The sequence below is a fragment of the Phoca vitulina genome, unplaced genomic scaffold (genome assembly GCF_004348235.1).
Source record: "Phoca vitulina isolate PV1807 unplaced genomic scaffold, GSC_HSeal_1.0 scaffold11, whole genome shotgun sequence".
Taxonomy (NCBI): domain Eukaryota; kingdom Metazoa; phylum Chordata; class Mammalia; order Carnivora; family Phocidae; genus Phoca; species Phoca vitulina.
The window spans coordinates 40,266,671-40,284,938 of record NW_022589714.1 but is presented as its reverse complement, the minus strand read 5'-3'; the positions used below and the strand labels follow the sequence as shown (position 1 = coordinate 40,284,938).

At 47.8% G+C, this 18,268-nt stretch overlaps 1 protein-coding gene across 1 annotated transcript; it reads right to left on the bottom strand.

The window, feature by feature from the left end:
• Nucleotides 1-707: 707 nt before the first annotated feature.
• Nucleotides 708-18,268, bottom strand: PRPH2 (peripherin 2). The gene is made up of 3 exons (XM_032410171.1): nt 17,449-18,268; nt 5,273-5,519; nt 708-2,413 (listed from the first exon to the last, which is right to left on the bottom strand). The coding sequence occupies exons 1-3, from the start codon at nt 18,027-18,029 to the stop codon at nt 2,201-2,203; spliced, it is 1,041 nt and encodes a 346-aa protein (XP_032266062.1). The 5' UTR covers nt 18,030-18,268; the 3' UTR covers nt 708-2,200.

Below are 18,268 nucleotides of genomic sequence, written 5' to 3'. Positions count from 1 at the left end.
AAAATAAGCAGCTGGTACTTACCTTGTACCTGTTTTAAAAGTGTAAGAGGCCTAAGGTGCTGCCTTTACCTCTCATCCTACCCCAGGGCTGGGCCTGCCAGGCTTGAAAAACCTGGCTGAGTCCCTTGGGAGAAAATGAATTTACACTGGTCCCAGGAAAGACTAAGTTTAGACGCAAGGAAGTCCTGGTACGGAGTCTTGCCAGCAGCTACCTGAGAAGACCTGATAAATGCAACTCGCCCTAAGTCTGCTCTGAACCAACTGGGGATATTCACTGTAGGGTCAGTTCACCCTTGGTCCTCCCAGCAGCTCTCAGGTTTACGTCTGCCCTATAACCTGGCCCCATAGAGACTCATATTTTCTTGTTTGGGAAAATAAGTTTTGACCAGAGCAGGAAAAAAGATGGTTCAGAATTTTTGCTTAAATCACTAAACTAAGATTCCACATATTAAAATATTAAATGAATTCAGCTCTGGTCTAAACTAGCAAATGTTAAGATTATTATCATCACTGTTCTTACAGACAGGAGATGGTAAGAGGGAGAGAAGTAACACCCATGTTGTTGAAACATGGCTACCCTGACTGGTAGCCATGCTTCGTTTTAGGGTCAAGTGCAATTTGGTTTTGTTAACAAATACTAGCTAGAGTTGGAGATGCTGTGATAACGTACTGTCAAATCGGCTAAGATAGGCATTTAACACAAGTGATTTTCACACAATATAATTTTTAATGTCTATCGTACAGCTGTTAACAGCATAGTTACACATGGGCCTAGAGCAGCACTTTCACGATGCTTCTCAGTACTCCTCAGGGGAGAGAGTTCCAGGACCCTCATCAGAGGTGGCTGACTCCCTCAGCATTTTCACTGTGGACCATTCTTTGGTCTCAAGGAGACTCAGAAGTCTAATTAAATTAAACCTGGGACCAAAGTCTGACAGTGTCCCAATATCTTTGATCTGATCTTACGCCCGGGAGAATTAGAGCCCCAGAATATGCCCCAGGCAGCACCAGAAGTCTTTATTTTCTCCCCACTGAACACTTTTAGAACAGTAATGATCATTCTCTCCTTCCCCTAAAGGCTTCCTTTTTTTCTCTTTTGGGAGAGAAGTTAAAATTTCTCTTGCCATCACTAGCTCGGGAAGACGCACTGTCTCAAGGAATCTTCTTTAATACAGAGGCATTCCAGAAATACTGCTTTGCAGGATGGGTGTCTGGGGAAAGAAACAGGAAGAAGTTCCCAGAGGACGCTTTGCCTTCCACTGTAGACTATTGGTGGTGTCCATGGAGGCTGTCATGGCCACCTGTGTGGGTGTTCCTGGGCCCTCCAAGAGGTGAGGCCTGGTCTCCAAAGGTTGGCCTCTTAGCTGATTGTTGCTCCTCTTCCAGTAAAGGGCAGCCACCTAACCTAGTGCTTCTGCAGACAGGCCAAAGGAGGTCAGCTGGCACTTGGGTGGGATGTTGCTGGAACGTGCCAACAACCTGACTTCCTCAGCCCGTGGCTCACTCCAGGCTAAGTGAGGGCATGGGAATGTGATACGAAAGTAGCCTTTAAAACTACGTTTTTGGTGAGGAAAATAATCCCTTGTCTTTAAGTTATTTTGCCCCATGATTGAAGAATTCCTCTTGTGAAGCCCTCAGTGCTTTGGAGAGGGCATTACTCTTAGAAAAGTACAATGTCCCCCTCCTCCCACAATTATACAAATAAAATGGCTGACCTGTTGATATTGGCATTTAAAAAAAAAATGACAACATGGCCAGTACATTTTTCGACTCCTATGCTTATGCACCAAGTGACGCTTTGGATATAGAATGAAGCAACTTGGAACTTGTAATGGCAGACTCTTAAAAGGGGAGCTGCCCTCAGGTGTGGCCAGTAGCTTTGGGATGGAACTGAATTCATGTGTTACGAAGAGTGATTCACTGAGAGGCCCCCTGAGTCCCCCATGAGGGCATATCCAAAAGTAGTGGGCCTTAGCAGGGGCTCATTCACTGTGTAGGGGCTCATTCATTTTTAAGTCTGTCATTTAACAAATGTTTGCCAAATGCTTTTAGGGTTCCTAAACTTTAAATCCCACCCTCAAGAAGAGTCTCTCTAAGATGGCCGCCCTCCTTGGGAGATTCAGATTGGATGAGGGGGGTATCCACTTTCTTGGAGTCCACTACTTCTCAGTATTCAGGAGGGGAGGGGGCCCCAGGGCCATCAGCCAGCCTCCGGGGCCTGGCCTGCGTCTGCACCCTCGGCTTCCACCTGGTTACTCTTGCCCAACTTCTTCAGGCTCTCCAGAAAGGCCTTCCAAGTCTCCAACACGCTCTTTTCCAGAAGCCAGCCCTCACTCTCACACTCAGGGTCTTCAGGGTTAGACACACCTTCCAGTGCTGTGTGCAGGTAGCGCAGGCCAATCGTGATGGTCACCTGGCGGGGAGAAGAGACTTAGAGGAGGTCTGGGAGAAGGAGCTGGGGGCTGGAGCTATTAGGATACCGTGCAAGCCACCAGCCTCCTCATCCCCGGGGCCTTTAAGTGTGGCAGGATCTCTTGAGTCTGGCTTGGTGAGGACCTGCCCACCAGCCTGGCCTGGTACTCAAGATAGCTGCCTCTTCTCCAGCCTCATCTCCAGCCCCATTCTCCTCTCTGGCCACCTGGGCTTCTTAGGGTCCCATCTGGTCTTTACCATTTGCTGGTTGCCTAGAACATTGTTCCTCCGCACATTCACTTGTTAATTCAGCTTCAGCCCTTGGTGAGGGCCCCTGCTACTCATTCTCCCTCTTCCTCTCAGGTCTCACCCGTTTTGGGGGCATTAGTCCTAGGCTCCTCCTCCTCATGCCCCTAGCCCCTTCCTAGCACAGTGCTTGGCACATATTGGGTGTTGGGCAACTATTTGCTAGACAAAGTTAAAGTCACCCCCTTCTCAGCAAACAGTATCATTGTATGTGGTTTCCTCTACTTCTGTTGTTTTGATTAGTGTGGGGATGAGTGGGTGATTTGTTTGGATTTGTTCACTAGCAGTCATTGCAGCAGGCTATGGTGCCAAAATGCCTGGGGTCAAACCCCAGCCCTGGCACTTAGCCAGCCATGTGACTAAGAAACCTCAGTTTACTCATATGGTTTACAAATTTTCAGATGGAGTGTCTCCTGCCTCATGTGCATGCTGTGACATGTCAGTAGGTGTAGAGCACGGTACGTGGTGCACAGAAAGGATGAATAGATGTGTCAGCCATAATTGGTTATTAATGTGGTAAGTACTGTTTTCACTGTTCTAATGTATTGTGTTACCCAATTGTTTCTACACAGATTCCTGGTTTACTCTCTCTTACACTTCTCCTTTTGTGATGTAGCAAAAACTCTGTGAGGTGGTGAGGCCTGCTAATAGAGAATGTCCACTGCCCTGATCCATCTTTTTTCATTCAGTCTCCCAGCCCCTAGAACAGCACCCCATGGTGGTAGGGCCTCAGTAAACATCTATTGAATCAGTGCTCAAGCAGCATTTTATAATTGCGGTAGTAGATGACATTAGTAACTAATAGTTTTAGGTTTTTGTTATTGTCATTGTCTATTGAAAGTTTAATAAGATATTTTTATGGTGGAAAAACTCCCCTCCAGGAAGTCCTCCTGGTGTGCATGCTCCTCTGATCCCCTCCTGCTTTCCTGAAGGAGGCTTACTGCTGCATTATGAATTTTGCACTTGGTAGTGGTTCTAACCCTTTGGTTCATGAGTTAGATGTCACCTTCTAACTGGATTGTGAGGCCCAGGAGAGCAAGGCTCGGGCCAGAGTCCTAGCGTTAGTTCAGCCACCCTTGTGCCCATTACAGGCTCTGCTAACCGAAGGCCTCAACTAAAAGTCAAGGGCATTTACTCCCTGTTCCCAGTGAGCTGGTCCTCATCTCATGCAGTCACTAGCTTCCTAGAAACGTGAGCAAACTGAGAGGCAACCAGTGGAATCCCATTTTCCCACTGACTTCTGTTATCCTTTCAGTCTTCTTTTCATGGGTTTTCGGGGAACATGACCTTCTGCCCTTCTAGCAGTAAGCTTCTCACCTGTCTCTACCCACTCATTCCCAAGACTGTGCCTCAAGGAGTCAATGACCAATAAAACGTCATTCATTTGCCTCGACATTAAAAGAGGCCCTCCCTTCCCTCCCAGCCCACCCCCGCCTCAGACTGTATAGTACCTCTACTGTGAGATGGTGAGTTGGAAGTAGTCATCTCAGCCAAGGGCACGTCTGAACTTCCATAGCACTAAGAGAGCAACTTACTTAAAGGAAACTTTCAGTGAATCTTCTCTAATGGACGAACTTTCCCCACTAAGGTTTCTGGCTTTGTACTTCTGAATTTTGGGGTCTGGATTTTGTGCTGTCAGCTCAGAGCAGGAGCCCCTGAGTCACCCTCTGTATCCCCTTGGTTTACCACTCACTAACACTTGCTCTCGTTCAGCACCCAGGACAGCTCCTAGTACTGGTTAGGTGTTTAAGAACTAACTCTTCAATAAATGAATGAATGGCTACATCCCAAGCTCTGTACAGAGAGGAATTAAGCCTTACAGGTGAGATCAGATGAACCCACTAATAATTAGAATAACAGGTAAATTGCTACCAGAGTCTCCAGAGAAGCACAAATCCAAATAGCTTCCATTTCCTGAACACAATGTATGTATTATCTCCTTTTGCCCCCCAGGAGTCCCAAAGCTAAGTGCTGTCGGCCCCCTATAACAGAGAGATTAAATAACTTTCCAAGACCTCAGGCTGAAAAAAATGAAGGCACAGGATGAACCTCTAAAACATGCAAAGTGAAGGAAGCCAAACAGAAAAAGTCACATATTATGATGGCATTTATATAAAATGTCCAGAATAGGCAAATCCACAAGGACAGAGCACAGATTAATGGTTGCCAGGGGCTTGGGGGGAAAGAGGTGGGGAGTATGCTGCTTAATGGGTATGAGTTTCTCTTTGGGAGTGATGGAAATCTTTTAGAACTAGATAGAGGTGGTGGTTACACAACATTGTGAATGTACTAAATGCCACTGAATTGCTCACTTTAAAATGGTTAATTTTAAGTTCTATGAATTTCACCTCAATAAACTATTTTTTGAGTGATGGGAAAGAAACAAAAAATAGTGGAGGTGCTCGTATTCAAACTTAGGCCTGCCTGACCCACAGCTAAGCTGAGGGCTGGTTCCGAGGAGAGAGACAAGCACTCCAGGCCAGGTCCCACCCATCAACTCCAAAAGGAGCAGGTGACTCCCTCTTCCCTCGCCCCCACCTGGCCCAAAGCCTACCTCAAAGAGCCAGACAAGGAGCGTGACAGCACCAATGGAGTTCATGAGGCTGCTGTAGTAGCTCAGCAGGGCGGCCCTGCAGCCGTTCACCCACAGGTTGAGCTCCTCTGTCTGGTGGTCATAGCTGTAGTGAGCCGAATTGTTGGTGAGCTGGTACTGAATGCAGGGCCGTGGTGAGCTGGGGTTGCAGCAGCTAAAGGGAACACCATCCACCAGGTATCGCCCGTCCACATTGCTCTTGATGCGACTGGAGGAGAAAGATGGCTTGAGAGGGGCTTCTTGGATTTCTCACCAGGGGCCAGTTCCCCCCATCCCCTGCCTCTGAAAAGCTATAATATTCATTCATCCATTTGTTCATTCATTCATTCGTTCATTCTCGATAAATATTTGTTGTGTACCTACTATGTGCCAGCCACTGTTCTAGGAGCTGAAGATGGAGAAATGACCCTAGAGAACCAATGTCCCTGCCTTCCTAGAGCTTAGGTCCTAGAGGGTTGAGACAGATGATAAACCAAGAAGAAAGTCAATAAGGAATGTAGAAATGCATCCAACCACCCTGTGTACTGCCAGGCCCTGGCCTGCAGTGATTATTTGGAGCCATGTCAGGCAGGTAGGAAGAAGAGCAGGACAGGTGGTGACTGGGACAAGAGTGCCAGGCATTCATAGCCAACAGCCTTTAGCCCCCAGCCCCCTCTCCAACTTTCTGTCTCCCAATAACAAGTCACTAGGGACCAAGGCCCCTCTGGCCAGATCAGTTCTGTTCAGGGATGTTTCCAGAAGTCCTGCTCTGACACAGGGCCTCTGTGGGGGCAGAGAACTCTGCCGCTAGCCAGGTGGGATCTCCTCACTCACCTGAAGGATGCAGCCCACATTACTTTTGCACTTCCATATTTACTATGTATTTGGTTAGGACACACCATACATTCATGTGGGTTGAGAATTCAAAAGGGAGACACATCTTTACAGTGAAGGCTCTCCCCATCCTCATCAGGCATCCAGGTATGTCCTGTCTGACCTGAGTGTGGTTACCCAGGTGTCTATGTGCCAGAGTTCATCAAGCTTTCACCCTTAAGATTTATGCATCTGAGTGTATGCATGTTATCTTGAGTAAAAAGTTTTTTTTAAGTTGAACATGAACAATGCATTACATAATAGATGCTTTTACAACATAAGAATAGAAAGCATGTAATTATTTAAAATAGAAATTATAATTCCACTTCTGGGTATTCAAAGAAAATGAGAACATTAACTTGAGGGGTACCTGGCTGGCTCAGTCGGAGGAGCATGTGACTCTTGATCTCAGGGTTGTGAGTTCAAGCCCCACATTGAGTGTAGAGATTACTTAAAAATAAAGTCTTGAAAGAAGAAAACATTAAGTCAAAAAGATATATGTATCCCTGTGTTCATTGCAGCATTATTTATAAAAGCCAAGACCTGGGAACAACATAAGTGTCCATCAAGGGGTGAATGGATAAAGAAACTTTGATACATACATACAATGGCATATTCTTCAGCTATAAAAAAAAAAGAAACCTTGCCATTTGCAACAACATGGATGGACCTTCAGGACATTATGCCAAGTGAAATAATAAAGACAGATACCATTTGATCTCACTTATATGTGGAATCTAAAAACAAAACAAGTCAGGGGCGCCTGGGTGGTTCAGTCGTTAAGCGTCTGCCTTCAGCTCAGGTCATGATCCCAGGGTCCTGGGATCGAGCCCCACATCGGGCTCCCTGCTCGGCGGGAAGCCTGCTTCTCCCTCTCCCACTCCCCCTGCTTGTGTTCCCTCTCTTGCTGTCTCTGTCAAATAAATAAATAAAATTTAAAAAAAAATAAAATAAAAATAAAAATAAAAACAAAACAAGTCAAAAAACCAAGTTTATAGATACAGAGAAAATTTGTGGTTGCCAGAGACAGGTGAGGTGGGTGGGTAAAATGGGTGAAGGTGACCAAAGTACCAGCTTCCAGTTATAAATAAATAAATCCTGGGGATGTAATATACAGCATGGCAATTATAGTTAATAATGCTGTATTGCCTATTTGAGAGCTGCCAAGAGAGTAAATCTCAAAGTTTCTTATCACAAGAAAAAAATTCTGTAAGTATGTATGGTGATGGATGCTAGCTAGATTTATTGTGGTGATCACTTTCCATTTTATACAAACAGCAAATCATATATTGTTATCCTGAAACTAATACAGTGTTGATGTCAACTATACCTCAATAATAAATAAATTAATTAATTAATTAATTAAATTGTTTTCAAGGGGCGCCTGGGTGGCTCAGTCAGTCAAGCGTTTGCTTTCAGCTCAGGTCATGATCTCAGGGTCCTGGGATTGAGTCCTGCATGGGGCTCCTGCTCAGCGGGGAGTCTGCTTCTCCCTCTCCCTTCCCCCTCCCCCCACTTGTGCTCTCTCTTTCTCTCTCACATTCTCTCTCTATCTTTAAGAAAAAAATTTTTAAAGAAATTGTTTCAACAATGTTCATTGAAATGATAATTTCAATGTTTAGCTTCTAAATGTCCATGTTTAGTCTCCCACTCATTCTTGTCCCTTGACCTCCAGGTCCCCCCAACTGTAGCCAACTGTCTGTCCTTCTAAAAAGGCTGCATACATGATAAGCAAACACAGATTCTGCAAATATTCTTATTCTTCCTGTTTTTTACCCAAATGGTAATGTACTGTCTTGAACCTTTATTTTTTTCCCTTAGCAATATCTTAGAGATCTTTTTATGTCTACCAGTGGAGAGTGTTCTTCAGGTTTTTAATGAGCTGCATGGTATCACCATTGTACAGATGGTCCATGGGGTACTAGTCAGTTCCCTACTGCTGGATATTTAGGGTTTTCCCGGTCTCCTGTCAATACAAACATTTTGGATATTGTGAATATATCTAGAGTGTCAATTCCTAGAGGAGGTATCCCTGCCTCAAAGGGTGGGTCCATCTGTGATTGCCCTAGATCCCTACCATATTGCTCCCTGGAGTTTGTACGATCACACCCCTAACAGACATGCATGAGACAACCTACCCTTCATGCCGTACCCACACAGGTTTGATTTTTGACCTTTGCCAACATGATGGATGGAAAATAGTATCTCAAGTTTGTTTTAATTTCCATTTTCCTCATTATGAATGAAATTGAGTATCTTCTGATATGTTGAAGGGTCATTTGTGGTTCCTTTTCTGTGAACTGTCTGTTGATCAGTATGATTAAGACTTTAGGAAGGTTCTGCACAATGTGGCCTCCTTGGTTCCAGAACAGTCCTCACCTGGGTTATGGTGACCATATTTCCACATGCTCTGCAGTCCCTGACCTCTACTTCCTGGGCAGGACCCTTGCCCAGAGAATGGGTGGCCCTGGGTACACAGGAGATCCAGGACAGTGATAAGAGCAGGACCACCTAAACTTACTCCCAGTTCATTCCTCTGGACAAGTTCCTTCACCTCTCCAGGCCTCAGCTTCCTCATCTGTAAAATGGAGTTGACATGAGGATCATATGAAGGGATGCATGTAAAAAGTCTTAGAAGAGTGGCCGGTACACAGTAAGTGCACAGTAAGTGTGGACTCATGGCCATGCCTGGGCGGGGTGATGGAGCCTTCACATGTGCTCTGTGTGCTCTCGGAAACAACTGTGACAGTGGAACAGACCACTCAACACCGCTGGGCAATAGTCACTTGTGAGCAGGTGGCAGGGTTTCTGCCAACTGTGAAGAAGAGTGTATGAGAGTCTTCTGTGAGGACAGCAGCCATGTCTGCGAGAGCAGAGCTCACCGCTGGCCTGAGGCAAGCCCTGCTAGACACTTTTCACTGACTGAAGTGGTTGCTACTGAAGTTCCTGCTTGAGCTCAACCGAGTGCGCCAAGAGCACAGTGGGAGCAGAAACCACTCTGCTCTCCCCCTGCAGCCCCCGCTCAGCACCTGGTGGTGGCACTGGGTGGTCCAAGGTGGGAGGACTGAAGCAGAAAGGCCATCAGTTTGGGATTCCTGTCCCCCTCTTGAACCGGCACAACTGAGCAGACAGTAGTCTTCCACCCCCAGTCTCCTTGAGGCTGCGCTCAAATGCTGTTTGTCCCTCTTCCTGACCTGCAGGCTGTCCCTTGAGCCTGCTCCCACCTGGACCATTCCCAGTGTCCCCATGAGAAGAGGGGGGATTGTAGAGGGAGCCAGCCTTTGAGTCCCAAATCTGCATTTCTGATCTGTGGAATTTCATCCTCTGGACCTGTGTGAGGTGGGGATTACCCTCTTGGGAGCTGTGGGGAGCTCTAATGAGGCAGGGTGTGGAGTGCACTTGACACAGGCCCTCAGAGAATGCCCACCTATGGCCACCTGGGAAGGACCTTGCAATCCACCAGATTGTCCTACAGAGGAAGAAGTGGTGCCCAAGCAGGGCAGGGCCTCACCCAAAGCCAAACAACAAGTGGAAGACTAGCCCACAGCAGTTGTCCACTCCTCCCCTCAGAGATGCTTCAGAGTCTCTCAGGTCCTTCCTGTCTGTTGGCTCTTCTGCTTAAGTTTCCTGGGATAGCATGATCTCCTCCTTTGTTCCCTGTCCCAGAAGCCCTTTCTTGTCCACGATTCTTGCTCATTATGCATTCTCCAGGTGTATTAAGCTGGGGTAAAGCCTATGGACCTGCCTCATACATACTACAGTGTATCTGAAGTGAAGGCCAGGCCTGCAGTTTTGTGAGCTGAGGCCAGTAGAGGCTCTGAGCTACCCTCACTCTGCAGGCTGGCCTTCTGGAGAGCCCCTGTCTTCCCACCTCACCTAGCTCACTCCCCCAAGTGGAGAAGTCACCTTGCTAGCCTCATTAAGGCAAAGCTATGTCTCCCCTCAGACTGGGATTCCCTAGGTTAGGACTGTCTCTCCCCCTCAGACTGGGGCTCCCTGAGGGCAGGCTGTGTCTCCCCCTCAGACTGGGGCTCCCTGAGGGCAGGGCTGTGTCTCCCCTCAGACTCGGGCTCCCTGAGGGCAGGGCTGTGTCTCCCCTCAGACTGGGGCTCCCTGAGGCAGGGCTGTGTCTCACCCTCAGACTGGGGCTCCCTGAGGGCAGGGCTGTTTCTGCCCCTCAGACTGGGGCTCCCTGAGGACAGGGCCATGTCTCCCCTCACACTGGGGAGACAGTGACTTGGAAAATCATCATGTCAGAGTTTTCCTGGAAAAACCAACATAATTTAGGAGGTAAATCAATAAAGCAACAAAGAAATCCATAGGGAAATAAACAGTGGAGGGGAGTGGGGAAGGCAGGGGTATAACTGATAAAGAGTCAATCCCCAGCTGGGGATTGTGTCTCCCCTGTCTTCCCTCACTCACCACCTGCAGTACTTTATATCCAGTAACTACTCAAAAAAAAAAAAAAAAATCTTCGAGGAAATACTAATAGTGTACTGCTGTATACCAACTGCTCTATGTGCATTAATCCACTTACTCTCTACTGCACCCCTGTCATGTCATTTCTCAGATGAGAAAACTGAGTCTGACAGAAGTCAAGTGAATTGCCAAGGTTCCACAAGTGTCACTCAGCTAGCATTCCAGTTGGGGATTGACTCATTATCAGTTATACCCCCTGCCTTCCCCACTCCCCTCCATTGTTTATTTCCATATGGATTTCTTTGTTGATTTATTGATTTACCTCCTGAATTATGTTGGTTTTTCCAGGAAAACTCTGACATGATCATTTTCCCAAGTCATACATGACTTGGCTATGGGAGAGTATGCTAGAAAACAGGTCTTATCGTAATCAAGACCCTTACAAGCCCTGGTGAGCCCTGAGCAGAGCAAGATTTGTAGCCTGGGAAATACTCTGATATAAATAGCCAGCTCACCATCTAAGGAGCTCTCCTTGCCTGGCTTTGTCTTAAGAGGGTGAGTGGGGCCTTAATCTGTGGTTGTAACCAGGACAAGCACTAAGTAAACAAGGTGATGCTTCTAGAGGAGAGGGAGGGCTAATTCCAGAGATGGGAGACCCCAACAGATCCCAGGCTGGGGGCCCAGGGGAGTCCCAGCCTCCATCAAGCCAGACCTGCCCGCCCCCCCCACCCCGCCATGCTGCCCTGGGCCTTGTCCTCAGGAAGCGCCAGTCTGAGGGGGAGAAACCACACAGCCCTCAAGAAGCCCCAGTCTGAGCAGGGAGATACAGACCTGCCCCCAGGGAGTCCTAGTCTGAGAGGGAGACATAGCCCTGCCTTCAGGGAGCCCCAGTCTGATGGGGGGGAGACACAGCCCTGCCCTCAGGGAGCCCCAGTCTGAGGGGGAGACACAGCGCAGCCCTCAAGGAACCCCAGTCTGATGGGAGACTCAGTCCTGCCCTCAGGGAGCTCCTAGCCATGGTCTAGTCTTCTTGAGATGTCTGTAAATTGTTCAGAAAGAGTGAACAGAAGCCTGTAGCCTGTGGATTCCCTGAGTGGGTTGGGCAAGTGAGAGAGCTTGGTGCCCACTTCTCCTTCAGACTGAGGGCTTCAGGCCAAGCCCTCCTGTCTGACAGTTCCTCGTGCCAAGGCCTCTCACCCCAAGACACTAAAGCTCTGCTCATCCTGAAAGCAGGGCAAAGTTTTAAAGGAATTGTTATAAACTGGCTGAAAACTTCATCCCTCCTCATGTGATGCATTAAGATACACAGAGCACCCTAGGAAGTGTTCTTGCTAAAACCAAACCTGAATCCAAGCACACCTCAGCCCTAACTACTATGGGGAAATGCAGGGGACAGAAGAACAAGTTAGATGACACCACTTGGCTGCAATTGCCCAATTGAGAATGTGAGGAATTCTTCAGGACAAATAGCCCGGTTCCTTCAACACACACATGGCATGACAGTAACTGTCATAGAGTAAAAGAAGCAAAAGTGATCAAAGAACCAAATGCACAATGTGGGCTTGGTTTGGATCCTGATTTGAACAAACCAACTGTAAAAGATAGTTTGAGACAGAGAAAATTGAACAGACTAGATATTAGATGTTCTTGCTGCTAGTTTTGTTGGGCATGATTACTATTGTGCTTATGTCAAACAAAAACAAAAAGGCAAAAAACAAACTCTCTGTACCTGTTAGAAATGCCTCCTTAAATATTTACAGGTGAAAGGATTTGCTTTAAGATACTCAGAGGGGATAATGTGTGTTTGGGAGGGTGGTATAGATGAAACAAGAAAGCGAAAATGTGTGCATTTGTTGAAGCTAGGAGAAGTATACATGGAAAGTCATTGTAATCTCTCTACTTTTGTGAATGCTTGAAATTTTCCATGATGAAAGTTGAAAAATGCAGTAAAATAAAAGAAGCACTGGCTGAGAACTACAAACCTATGTCCCGATAACTTGCTCTGAAGATTCAGTCGCTAAGGGAGGCAGCATCCCTGGACTCTGCTCCTCCCTCTGAGGGCCTCCCCCAGTTATAAGGGAACCTGTCTCCCCACCGTCAGGAGCACCAGGCCAGAGCCAGTGAGAAGGTAAACACACAAGGTAGAGCAGAGCCCAGCCTCGCTTGCCACAGGCCACAGGGATGCTGGGCGGTTTCTCTGGTTTCTGTGCAGCCGCCTCACAATTATCTGAGACCCGGGCACAGAAGAATTGGAATCCAGTCATAATCCCCAGAAGTTTCTCAAGCCTAGGTCATCTCCGCCCACACCTTCCACTGTGCCTCTGGAGGAGGACGGCATGGAGGACAAGAAGACAAAGAAAGACAGGATGAGAGAGGACACTGTGGCCTGGATAATTCAAAGCTTCAGTCAGGGCACAGATTCATCTAACACTGAAGCTGTACAAGGTGATTAACGTCACTGGAAGCAGCACAGTCGAGTGGAAGGAGCAGAATTACAACCTGGCACCCGATACAACACAATATGATTTGTCTGTAAAAAGGAAGGATATTCTAACAAACATGGCAACATGGTTGAACTTGGAAAACATTATGCTAACTCAAAAGAGCCAGGCCCAAAAGGACCAATATTATATGATTTCCTTCAAATGAGATGTCCAGAAGAGGGAGAAGTATAGAGACAGAGAGGAGACTAGTGGTTCCTTAGCGCCAGGCCATGGGAGGCTAGGGAGTGAAAGCCAGAGTGTACGGGGTGTCCCTGCCACACGATGAAAATATTCAAAGGTGGGCTGTGGTATTGACTGGTAGCACAACTCCGTGAACATGCCAAAAACCATTGAACTGTCCCCTTTCATTGGGTGAGTTGTAAGGAATGTAAATCATCTCAGTAAGCCCCCACTTCTTGCTGTGAGATCCAACCTGAGGCTCAGATCTCTCATCTATAAAATAGAGAAAAACAACACCTAAAAGAATAACAACAACTAAAAGAATTATTAAACCCCCCAGGGAGAGGTTTTGTGCAGAATAAATGTGGGACCTGACAACATAGTGATGGGGCAGACTGGGGGTGGGGTGTGGCCAGTGGGCTATTTGCTTGGGACGGCTGGGGTGGGGCAGTGGTGCGGGTGGGGAGATTCTAAATTCATAAAAATCTGAGGTGGGGCGCCTGGGTGGCTCAGTCTGTTAGGCGTCTGCCTTCCGCTCAGGTCATGATCTCCAGGTCCCGGGATCGAGCCCCACGTTGGGCTCCCTGCTCAACGGGGAGTCTGCTTCTCCCTCTCCCCCTGCCCCTCACCCCTGCTTATTCTCTCTCTCTCTCTCTCTCTCACTGTCTCTCTCAAGTGGATAAAAAAAAAATCTTTAAAAAAAATCTTCAATTGATATTGTTTAGGCCAGGAGCCTTCTGGAAGCAGTCCTTGATCTTAAAGATCCCCCTAAGAAATCTCCAAACACCAGCCACCAGCCACCCCTCCATGTTTGCTGGGACCCCAAGCTCTGTGCTCAGTTTCCTGGGGGACCATTGGAGGAGGGGCATAGCTGGGGAGGTTCCCGGGGAGCCCTGCGTGCAGGAACCCAGTTCCACCTCTCAGGACCCGGACTGGAAATGTTTTCTGTAGCCCAGTCCAGCAAGGTGTACCTCGTATGGAATGGAGAGAGATGCTCCAGGGGCAGAGCCTGCAGAAAGGACCAGAAGTTAGGCACTAGACACTGCCCAGACCCAGGACCAGTGTCACTGGAGGAGCTCGGTGCATTTTCCACAGACTTCCCACCCTCCCCCTCCAACCAGCTCACTGTTCCCGGGATCCCCTCCCAGAGTCGTCAGGGTCAAGGAGACTGAGGCCCACCCCAGCCTTTTTATTGGCTCCTCTGAATTTGCTGGGGAAAGGAAAAAGAGAAAAAGGTGAAGAATTCCTTTTAAAAAAATCTTGGTGGAAGATGACGCTACTCCCTGGTCCTGCCCTCCTGCCAGTCCCCACGCCCGCCTCTCTCTGCTTCTGCTGCCTCCGGATCCTCGCCCTGAGGGTGCTGCTGAGAAAAGCCAGAAAAACGTAAATGCTTACCACTTCTCCGTGCTTGGCCTCAAAAAAATAAATACACTTTAGATTGTTCAGAGGAGGATTTGCGGGGGCCAGCTTTGTCAGGAAAACTTAACAGTCCTCCTAAGTAAAGCAGTCAGGATACGAAAAAAATGTGAGCCTCTGGAAAGGGAGGAAGTGCCACTCCACGCCCAGGAGCCTCCCCTCGCTCACAGGTGTTGTCCACTGGTCATCAGAGTGAGAATTTGTGGAAAGCAGTGACGTGGTCCTCTCTCTACCAAGTTGTGCCCTTAGCAGCACAGGACTGTGATGTCATGGGAGGTTTGGGAAAGGAGACAGGCATTTCAGTTCTACCATTGTGTCTTAAGACCAGCTTTGTGGAAAGTGACAGCCAACAGATACATTTTCCACCTGGAAACAGCCTAAGGGAAGTAAGAGAGAGACAGAGACAAAGAGACAGAAGAAAAGCCTCAAAGAAGCCTACTCCAATGTGGCCAATAGAAGCAAATAAGAACGAACTAAATGCCTGCCTAAGTGTGTCCATTCAGCAGGTGTAATATGATGCACCAATTAAACATGGTCACTTTACACAAATACCAGATGATATCACTCACATGTAAAATCTAAAAAACCAAACACACAGAAACAGACTAGACTGGTGGTTGCTGGGGGCGGGGAGAGGGAAGGTGAGATGTTGGTCAAAGGGTACAAACTTCCAGTGATCAGATGAGTAAGTTCTGGGGATCCCCTGTACAGCATGGTGATTCTAGTTAACAATACTGTGTTATATCCTTGAAACTTGCCAGGTTCTCACCACAAAAAAGCAATGGCCATTATGTGCCCTGATGCAGGTGTTAGCAAATGCGACCATAGTAATCACTTTGCAATACGTAAGTGTATCAAATCAACATGTTCTGCACCTTAAACGGACACAATGTTACTTGTCAATTATATTTCAACAAAGCTGGGGGGATATAATTGTTTTGAACATTATGCAAATACTATATTATCAAATTACAAAATGGGGTGCTCAGTTGTATTTATACCATGGTTACGCTATTTATTATGTAAATGTTAACAAGACTAAACCAAATGGGGAAAAATTAAAGCCATTAGTCAGTTGTGGGTGAGAATCTGGCTTGAATTCTTTTTCCTGTTTTTGTTTCTCTTAATGTTTTCACTATATTGTGTGTGTGTGTGTGTGTGTGTGTGTGTGTGTAACTGAGAAACTTTTTTCAAGTCAGTGGAGTTAGGATAGTTTCACTCCCAACAAGTTGGTATGAAGCACTGAGGTGGTTTGGATCAAGCCTACTGTTTGCCTGAAAATTTAGATATGCCAACCATTGCGAGTAGAACGACCTGGAGAATTTCTCTGTTCTGGGACAAAAGGAGATTTGGGGATTACAGAGAGGCTTTGTAAGTCTCTCCAGTGACTAACTCTGTGCAGAAGGCAATCAAGGAAAATGACAGGAAAAAATGAAAGCCCTTTCTTATTTGCTCACAAAGCCTGTTGCAGCTTCTCCCCCTCTCCCACTCCCATCCCCAGGAATTCTGCTTGTCCCTCCTGTGGCACCTTGTGTAAGTCCTGCCACCTTGTGCTGCCCCTGCAAGACCTGTCACCTAGGAAGGGCAAAGCGGTTTACCAGCCTCTTCTTAACTAGGGATTTGTAGCAGTAATCCCCACCCACAGAGAAAATAGAAGCCCAAGCAGTGACCTTCAGTCTGACTTCCCTTCCATCATCTGGGGTTCCTGGGTGTCATCTGGGCATCAGCTGTGTCCCGCTGCCAGTGTGCCCAGCACCCTGCGTGCAAGTCCTCTTGGACTCACCAGCCTTACCCAGGACAACACTGAATGAACAGCTGACCCCTTGCCTCAGCCAGGGAATGGGTTGGATGGGACAGAAAGAAGAGGTGAGGATGAGCCACGGGCTCAGGGCAGGCCGACCTTTCCCTGGAAAATGACTTGAGACCCATAATGGTGGGTCTCTGGGGAAGAGTAGTGTTCCGAAGTCAGCCGCTGTCACCTCCACCTCTGGCTCACCAGGACCTCCCTACGTTGCAGTTCAGGATTTTATTTTTATACACACCACAAATACTTTAGATACGTTACCGTGTCACACTATCATGATTCAAGAAGTAAACACCAGCAGGTATTTAATGGGCGCCTGCTGTATGCCAGGCTCTAGACGGAGCTAGGGGGTGACCTCCAAGATGATCTATTCCAGTGGATTTGTTTAAAAGATGGGTGAGCAAGGTACCAGAGTGGCAAGTGACTTACCCAAGGTCACAAGCTAATTTACAACACAGACCAAACTATAGCCTAGACCTCCTGACTACCTTGTCCTCTGCTCTTTCCACCACACCCAAGGACAAACACCTAGAGATGCTCCGAGTCAGAAGGTTGGAAAACAAGGGAACTAACCAGGAAATTTAAGCTTCTGGGACTGAATGCATAAACTTTGAGTGAATAAGACAAAGAGCCACATAACATCTCAGTATATGTGATCTATGAGTGCCCCATCTCTACCGTATGAAGCAGGCACACTTTCCTGGCTGGGTCTTCCTCCCTGGAGACTCCTATCCACGCAACTTACGTAACTTGACACCTTCCTCCCAGACATTCCTTAGCCAGTCATTAGGTGGAGCATATGATATCGCCCTCCTTATAGGTCAATAATGTTAGCACATTGGCAATTTCACAGGGGCCACCTGAATCCAGCCTCACACACACACACACACACACACACACAGTACTAAGTTGTGCACACAGAGCACCCCCATGGGCCTCCGAGTCCCCATCTAGCTCTGACCCCAGGACCGGAGACCACTCACTCTTTGACTTCTTTGGAGGAAAAGTCCAGGTAGCGATTGCTGATCCACTGAATCTCGAACCAATCTCGAAAGCCGTTGTTGCCACAGCATTTGAACTCGATCTGCAGCATGTCGATGGTCTTCTTCATGAAACACCTGCCAGGCGTGTCTGTGTCTCGGTAGTACTTCATGCCATTCTTGAGCCCGTGGGCCAGGGTGCTCTCCAGTGAGCCCCGCATGAGGAAGCAGCAAAGGGTCACCAGCAAGAGGGCAATGTTGAAGAGGACACAGACAGCCAGGTATGGCTTCAGCCAGGGCTTCCACTTGGCGTACTTGGCAGGGTCCAGGGCATCATAGCAGATCTTGCCGGCCAGAGAGTTGAAGACACAGGACAGCAGCCCCATCCCTATCAAGGAGTTGGGCACAAAATGGCTCTCTGAATTATTCATCACATCGCTCCGCTTCCGCAGTTCGATCTTAAGGAACAGCCCTAGGCTGAAGATGATGATGCCAGCCAACACGGAGAACCAATTCATGAGCCAGAGCCCTTGGGCCAATTTCACCCGCTTCTTCTGGTCAAATTTGATCTTCAGCAGCGCCATGCTTGCCGAGTGCAGTCCAGGCAGCTTCCCTCGGCAAAACTCTCACTCCTGACCTTCGTGAGCCCCGGGGGCTGCAAACTCAGGGTCTTGGGAAGGGAGCAGATGGCCCACGCTGCAGGGAGCTTCCCTGGGAGCTGCCCATGTTGAGCCCCTTAGCCTGGGACCCCCATTAACTTAGTGGTAACAGGGGCCGCAGAGGCACAGCTCATGAAGGAGCCAGGTCTCCGCAATGTTCTTGC

What these genes read in the sequence shown, in the direction of transcription:
- PRPH2 (XM_032410171.1), bottom strand. Translation starts at nt 18,029, where the DNA reads ATGGCGCTGCTGAAGATCAAATTTGACCAGAAGAAGCGGGTGAAATTG. An exon ending in TCCTCCAAAGAAGTCAAAGA is followed by an intron (nt 5,520 to 17,448) that starts GTGAGTGGTCTC and finishes TTTCTCCTCCAG; the next exon opens with TCGCATCAAGAGCAATGTGG. An exon ending in TCCTTGTCTGGCTCTTTGAG is followed by an intron (nt 2,414 to 5,272) that starts GTAGGCTTTGGG and finishes TCTCCCCGCCAG; the next exon opens with GTGACCATCACGATTGGCCT.